At 40.2% G+C, this 8,319-nt stretch overlaps 1 protein-coding gene across 1 annotated transcript; it reads right to left on the bottom strand.

Moving 5' to 3' along the window:
- LOC107627395 (uncharacterized mitochondrial protein AtMg00810-like) lies at positions 1,300 to 6,934 on the bottom strand. The gene is made up of 2 exons (XM_016330230.2): positions 6,666 to 6,934; positions 1,300 to 2,230 (listed from the first exon to the last, which is right to left on the bottom strand). The coding sequence occupies exons 1-2, from the start codon at positions 6,932 to 6,934 to the stop codon at positions 1,300 to 1,302; spliced, it is 1,200 nt and encodes a 399-aa protein (XP_016185716.2).

Below are 8,319 nucleotides of genomic sequence, written 5' to 3'. Positions count from 1 at the left end.
GGCCGGGCAACATTGAACTAGCTCGCAGCAGTAGTTTCAATTCCACATCTATGCATGAAGTTCCTAATTCCAGAAGGGATTGCTACGATAAAAGGAGATCAGAAGATAGCGTGACGCTGTTACAATAAAAATCTGAACCTCAGAGGCAAAGAAGAAGAAATCCACACCATCGAACTCGGGGGAATGCAAGGTAGGGAAGAACTTTGTCCACAACCTGAGGGCGAGATAGAAAAGTTCAGATTGGAGATGTCCCAGATAAAACAACCAATATTGGCGCAATCCTAAAAAGAGATGTAAAGAAGCCCCTAATACAGTTCTTAAAAGATAACGTCGACCTCTTCACATGGAAGGCCACAGACATGCCCGGCATAGATCCCAAACTAATGTGCCACAAACTGGCAGTATATCCAGGATCTCAGCCAGTACAGTAGGGGCGTAGAAAGCTCGGACCAGAAAGATCCCAAGCTTTAGAGGAACAGGTACAAGCTCTACTAGAGGCAGGTGATAAACTCCGATTTCGTGATTTATCTTGTGCTTATTTTAGGGGATTTTACCACCTTTTCCCACATTTATTCAATGAAATAGCATGGTTTTGTAATTCTCCCTTGAATTGTGCTTAAGTGTAAGAAACATGCTTTTTAGGCCATAAATTGGTGATTTTAATTCACTTTAATTCCATTCAATGCCTTGATGTGTTTGTTGAGTGATTTCAGGTTTGTAAGGCAAGTATTGGATGGAAGAAATGAGGAGAAAAGCATGCAAAGGGGAGAATGCATGAAGAAACAAAGATTGGGAATGCACCAATGGACGCGCACGCGTACAAGGCGCACACGCGCAGAAGTGGTTTTGCACAAGGACGCGCACGCGTACATACCTTGAGCTTGAGGTGCTTGTGGAGGAGCTTGCTCTTGAGGACCTTGTTCATCAACATTTCTTCTTTCCATTTTGTTGAGAATATGAGTGTTGATACAAGATTGAGGTGGTACTTCCTTGGCAATCTCATTTGATATATCAATACCAATATAATCAAAGACTTTAGACCATAGGCAAAGGAATCCTAATCCACCATTCCTATCCTTCATCTTGAGCCTAATCATATGTTGTACTATAAATTATGGCCAATTAATCTTAATCCCATTCATCATAGCCCACATGACAATCAAATCTTCATCATTTACATTCGCATGCCCGGATATTCTAGGTTGCAATATATAGGTGACTAGATATAACAAAGTTCTATGTTCCGTTTTCGGATGTTGAAAAAACTTTCTTTACATAAAGGTTTAGTGAAGATGTCCGCTAGTTGTTTACTAGTTTCGACAATTCAATAACCACATCACCCTTTTGAACATGGTCTCTTATGAAGTGATGTCTAATCTCAATATGCTTGGTTCTTGAATGTTGAACTGGATTCTTGGTTAAATTTATTACACTAGTATTATCACATTTGATAGGAATGTGATCAAGCATGAGTCCATAGTCCACAAGTTGTTGTTTCATCCATAAAATTTGGGCGCAACAACTACCGGCGGCTACATACTCGGCTTCGGCGGTAGATAAGGCTACACTTACTTGTTTCTTACTACGCCATGAAACAAGAGAGTTTCCTAGCAAGTGACAAGTGCCGCTAGTGCTTTTCCTATCCAATTTGCAACCGGCAAAATCGGAATCGGAATAACCAATTAAATCACAAGTGGATCCTTTTGGATACCACAATCCAACATTTAATGTTCCTATGAGATACTTCATAATCCTTTTCACCGTACTTAAGTGAGATTCCTTAGGATTAGCTTGGTATCTCGCACACATGCATACACTAAACATGATATCTGGCCTACTTGCTGTTAGATAAAGTAATGATCCTATCATGCCTCTATACTTCTTTACATCTATGTTTTTACCTTGTTCATCTTTGTCAAGGTAGCAAGTAGTGCTCATTGGTGTGTCCATTGCCTTAGCATTGTCCATTCCAAATCTTTTGAGCAATTCCTTGCAATATTTGGTTTGGCTAACGAAAGTTCCTTCTTTTCCTTGTTTGATTTGAAGACCAAGGAAGAAGTTGAGTTCGCCCATCATGGACATTTCAAATTCACTTTGCATGAGGTTTGAGAAAAACTTGCAAAGTGATTCGTTAGTTGAACCAAATATTATGTCATCGATGTAAACTTGTACCAAAAGGATATTTTTGTTTTCAATCATGATAAATAAAGTTGTATCAACCTTCCCTCTTCTAAAATTGTGTGTTGAGAGATTTAGCAATTGGTTCTTAACAAGAAGTTACCTAAGTCCTAAGACACTATACTTGTCTTCAAATGTTGTGGACTTGAGTTTCTTGTTGTTGTTGTGTTGCTTTCAACTCTTCATTCCTCAACGTTGAATGTTGGTTGATCTTTCAACATGCTTGTTCATTCAAGTTGTTTGTTGGTTTGTTTTTCATGTCGTTTGTTGGTTTGTCATTCATCAAAACCTACGAATACAAACTTCGCATACAAGCAACATGATTTACAACCGCATCCACGCGGATGAATAATTAGCCAAATCGACGCGCACGCGCACATGGAGCGTACGCGCCGATACTCTCACGTGGCCCACTTAAAGGCAAAATGCTGGGGGCAATTTCTGAGCTACCCAGGCCCAAATCCAACTTGTTTCTGAGTGTATTTCATGCAGAATTGAAGTCCAAGCAAAGGGGAAGCAATTAGTTTAGCCAATATGAGCCTTTAGTTAGTTTTCTAGAGAGAGAAGCTCCTTCTTCTCTCTAGAATTAGGTTAGGATTAGGATAGATTGTCTTAGATCTACGTTTAATTACTTGATCTCATCTTGTTTCTTTTATAATTTCTCATTTCTACATCTTGATTCTCTTATTTGTGATGTTAATTTCTCATTTTGCTCTTTTTTGTGATGATGAACTCATGTTGGATTTGATTTACAATTAATGCAATTTGATGTTGATGTTTCTTTTTATTGATGAATTGAGTTGTGAAATTACTTTACTTGCAATTAGTAGTTGGTAGATTTTATTATTATCGCAATTTATGATGTTTACTTTTATTGCCTTCTACATGTTTGATGAAATGTTCTCTTTAGTTATTGAGTAGTTTTGTCAACTCTTGGTCTAAGCCAAGGGAATTGGGTAAACTTGAGTTATTGGCTATGATGTATTTGGTGATTTGAGAACCCTTGGTGATCAATTTGATGCCCATTGACACTAACCCACTACTAAGCTAATTAGTAGGTAGGTTGGGACTTAAGGGTTGATGTGATCAAACCTTTTTGACATACTTCGAGCTTAGGAGTAGATGTTACGTACTTAAAGTTTTTGAGAAGTAGACTTAATGGGTTGGCCTCTCATGATTTCCAATATTTGGTTTGTTGACAAGGATGGCGATCTCAATTACCTAAGTCTTAGCCAAGAGTTCTTTATCTTGCTTTCTTCCATTACTTGTTTGATTTACTTTTTTTGCCCTCTTATAAACCAAAACCCCCTTTACCCCTTCATAGCCAATACGCATACACTTCATTGTTCCTAAGGAGACGACCCGGAGTCCAAATACTCCGGTTAATTCTTATTAGGGGTTTTGTTCTTTATGACAACCTAAATTTTTGCATGTGAGGATTCTTTGTTGGTGTAGAACTATACTTGCAACGAGAATTCATTCAATTGAGGAAATTCTATATCAACGACAAGAAGCCACACATCAAAATGGCGCCGTTGCCGGGGACAATGGTGCTATGTTATTGGCTATTGTATATATTGTGAATAGCTTGAATTTTGGTTTATTTGCTAGTTTTTGTTAGTTTAGGATTTTGTTCTCTTTTTTTCTTATTAATATTTGTTTTTATTCTCTCTTTCACTATGAATTCTCATCCCTTGGGCTATGAGTGTAGTTCAATCTATGTTGTAGGAAATGGAAGCTCCAATGAGGATATACATCAAGGATTTGGAAATCAAGGATGGGAGGAACCTCAAGCTTATGAACAACCTTCATGGCAACAACCTCCTCCGGACTCTTATGGGTATAATCCTGATCCTAATGTATATCAATCCAATGTATGTGATGACCCTTATTGTGGTTGTCAACCACAATCATCATATGCATATGATCCCACTCCTCAATATAGCCATACACCATACTCACAAGCCTCACACCACCATTCAACTCCATATGACCATAACTCATACACACGATACCAACCACCATATGAACCACATCTAGAACCACCACCATCCCAATACCAATACTCCCAAGAACCACAAATTCCACATACACCACCTCAAGAATTCCACCAATATGAACCACCTTCCAATTACAACAATTTTTCTCAACCAATGAACCCTCTCTCTCACCACCATCTCCCGACAAAGCCTTCATGTTAGAACTGAGAGACCTTGAATCTCGTATCTTAAGGCGACAAGAGGAGGATGAAACTAAGTTTAAGGAGCTAAGAGCAAGAATGGCTGGCATAGTAGAAGCCGTGAGTCACCTAACATCCCACCTAAGCTCATGTACCCTAAGTACTCCCATCGTTGACGGTGAAAAAACTATCAAGGAGCCTAGTGAGGGAGTGAACTTGAAGCTCCATGGTGAGGAAGAAGAATTGAAGCAAGAAGTACAACAAGAGGAGAAGAAGGAGATTAGCGAACAAAAGGAAATAGTGGGTGGATGTTTAGGATATGTTGAACACATGAAGGAATCTCGAGTTGAAGAGCCTTCTTCCGAGGAATTTGGAAGAGATGTTAAAGATGAGAGTAAAGTTGCAGAAGTAAACGAAGAATCGAAGGAAATTGACCAAGAAGTGGATTCCATCACTAGTGATTTTTTGCCCACATTGATCAACTCCCTTGATGATCTTGTTGAGCCTTTTCCCAGTAGATTAGAGAGCAAGGTTGAGGAGGATGTGCAACCTCCAAGGTCTAGTATTAGTGAAGAACTGGAAGAAGTGTTCCAAGCAACGAGCCCTCTTATCTATGATGATTCCGAATCAACATATGATCCTTTCGAGTTTGAAGAATCCTTCCCCGATATGCTTAGACTTGATGATGAGGTAGACTTCACTAGACCTCCTATCTATGATGAGAGTGATGGGGAAGAGATACAAGAAATTGATGAAGAAGAAGGTGAACTTGAGGAAGCTTGGCACGAGGAAAAACTTGAAAACCCTTGCCAAGTGGTGGAACCCTCTAGAAGAGGATGGACGGGAGTAGAGCGAGCTTTATCAAGATCTCTGGGAACTCCTTCACCTAGTTCGCCATCCAATCCTTCGCTTGAGTGGGTAAAACTTCTAACTCTCAGCTTTATTATCCCACTTGAGTATGGTTTGCTTGAGACGAATGGCCAACTTAGGACGCTTTGTGGAATTAAGCGAAAAAAGAGGATGTTTAGTGGTTGGCATTATAAATCTAGATTCATTATGGTTGGAAACTCAAAATTGAAGAGCATGGATTGGTGTAATGCTCAATTAAATGGGTATAGGAGAGTAGTTTGGTGCTTTCATGAGAATTCTGCTTTCTCGTCACCCGGACAAAGTCAAGGCAATCAACTAGAAGATGGGTGCGAGGACAAGATATGGGATCCTGGATTACCCTATGAGAGTCAATTTTGGGAGCTCATATCTTGGAAAGGACCTCACTCAAGCTTAGTGAAGAAGGTTGGAACTTCTGACAACCGATTGAAGGACAAGCACTTTTGGAGGTTCAAGGATGGATACAAGTATAAGCCACCTTGACAAGAAGCCTCCCAAATGTCCAACTTAAGGACTTAAACTAAAAGTACTTGGTGGGAGACACCCCACCATGGTAAACTCTTTCCATTCTCTTGTAGATATAATGAATGAATGAATGAATTGAGTTCCATTGTATATATAATTTCTTTACTTCTTAGTATATTTTGCTTTGCTTGCTAAGGTGTTTATACATTCTATGCTTTAATTAGGGATGATTCTTTGAATTTGAGTTTTTGCTTGAATTACAAGTTTCCTCAAACTATTTGAAAAGTTTCCAATATTTCAAAAGTGTGTTTAATTTTGCATCTTAGCTAGTTTTAGGGTTTTAGAAGAGATTAGGAGGATATTGAGCTCTTTTTGATGCTCATATATATATAAAAAAAACCCCAGCCACGCGCAAGCGCATAGCGCGCGCGCGTCGGCTGCGTATTTTAGCTTCCTGGGCCAAGGACCAGAGAGTTGTGCCATTTTTGGGCCAACTCTGTGCCTCAACCCACGCGGACGTACGCTGTACGCGTCCACGCCCCTTCCTGTTTCCTTACCCACGCGTTGGCGCACCTGGCACCTCCGCGCCCATTCCACAAGCTCAAAACTATCCATGCGAACGCGCACAGTGCGCGCGCGCATCGATGCGTTTTAGCATCACCCAAGCCAAAGGACCAGAGAGTTGTGCCAACTCTGGGCCTCTTTTATGCCTCTGGCCCAGCTCACCCACACGGATGTGCACGGTACGCGTCCGCGCCGATCCCCGATTCTCCCATCTATGCGTAGGCGCATATGGCGCTTCCGCACCACTTCCCTATTTCCTCACCCACGCGAACGCGCACGGTGCGCGCACGCGTGGATTCAAATTTTTACTTACCCCAGGGACGCGAAACCCTAGCACATTCGCGCAGAAACACCCTCCCTCACCCCAACGTCTCTTCTTCTTCTCCCTCACTCACTAGAAACACCCCTCCACAACCAGTGACCTCCGGCGAGCACTCCGACGCACACCGCTGTCATCGCCGCGCGCGCCAACCCCTCCTCTTCCTTGCTCTCTCTCTTTCTCACTCCTCGTCTCTCTCTGTATCTCAACCGCCCTCTCTGCTCTGCTCCGTTCCTGCCCTCTGCTCCACCGCCACCAAGCAACCGCGACGCCATTGTCGCGGGAGTGGGCATCGCCGCCGGCAGCCCCACATTGCTGCCTTCTTTGTCCTTTTCCCCCATTTCTGCTTCCGCTTCGCTTACAGGTTTCACAACTTGAACCTCTACTCTGTCTTTCTCTTACTGCTTATTGTTAATATTAGTTAGTTAGATTAGCTTAGTTAGTTTAGTGTAATTAGGTGGTTAACGAATCTGGGCTGAGTAGTGGATTTAGGTTTGTTTGAATTTTTACTGCTCTGTGGAAATGTTTTGTTTCTTTGTTTTGCTTGTGCTGTGTGTTTGCCTTGCCTAATGCTATTGCACACTGCTTTGATACTGTTCTGATGAACTGCTGCTGTTCTTTGTACTATTTAATCTGTTTTACTGCTGAAATGCTGGCTATTTGTTACATACATGTGAATTCATCTCTATGGTTTTGTGTTTTTGAGTATTGATGAACTCATATGGAGTCTAATTTGACTGTTTGAACTTGGAAAATAGCCAATTTACTGCTGAAATGATGCCAGATTTTTCGTAACCATGTTCCGTGCAATAACAATGTTTTGATTGGTGTAACAAGCTCTAGTTGATGCTTTCTGTGTCAAATAGAATTTTGTTACCTAAAGGGTTTTGAAAAATCCTCATGGGCATGTTTACAGGTTTTTGGTTATGCTTCTAATACTCTTTACTTGCTTGCAATGCTAATTTGCTATATGCATTGCATGATTGAGTAAACTCTCAGATTGACCATAAACTTGGTTTTCATTTGAAATTAAGCCCAATTTGCTTGCTTCCACAAGGTTGATGATTTCTTTTACTTATGTAGCTCATGTGATTTATTTTCTCTACGCCCAAATTACCTTTAGTCATATAGCACATATAATTTTCAAATCTTATCTCAACCTTGTGACATTCATGGCTCATTGAAACTTGGTGTTTGAATTTCGCTTATGTGCATTGTTCACTGTAATTCTTATTTCACCAACACCAATAGTGATCCTTGCATTGATTGATGATTTATTTCATATTAGTTGCTTTCTAGAAAAATTATATTTCATCATCAATGACTTGTCACATTCTATGATTATGAGTATGCTTACATCCTTGTTTTGTGCATTCTTTTTGAATTGAGCCGATAACCACCATATCACTGATTTTCAACTAAGTTCTAACTCTAACTTGTTTAACCAACTAACTTCTTTTGGTTTTCAACTTAACTCTTTTGATCATTCTTTTGGATATGGTATTTCCTAGGCTTAGCAAACAAGTAATGTGCAATGTGGTTTGAATTCTTAGTTTGAAGTTTGATTTGAATTCTGAATCTTGTTGCTTGCATTCCAAGATTTCTATTTTATTCATTCACTTCATGAATATGCTTTGTTTTGAGTGCTTATTATTTGTTTGGCTATCTGCTTATATTGTATCATCTCTGTTTTTCAGGATGTCAGACAAAGGAAAGGCTATAGCCA

The sequence above is a fragment of the Arachis ipaensis genome, chromosome B02 (genome assembly GCF_000816755.2).
Source record: "Arachis ipaensis cultivar K30076 chromosome B02, Araip1.1, whole genome shotgun sequence".
NCBI lineage: Eukaryota > Viridiplantae > Streptophyta > Magnoliopsida > Fabales > Fabaceae > Arachis > Arachis ipaensis.
Note: the sequence above shows the minus strand (reverse complement) of the source record. Positions and strands in the feature narration are given on the sequence as shown.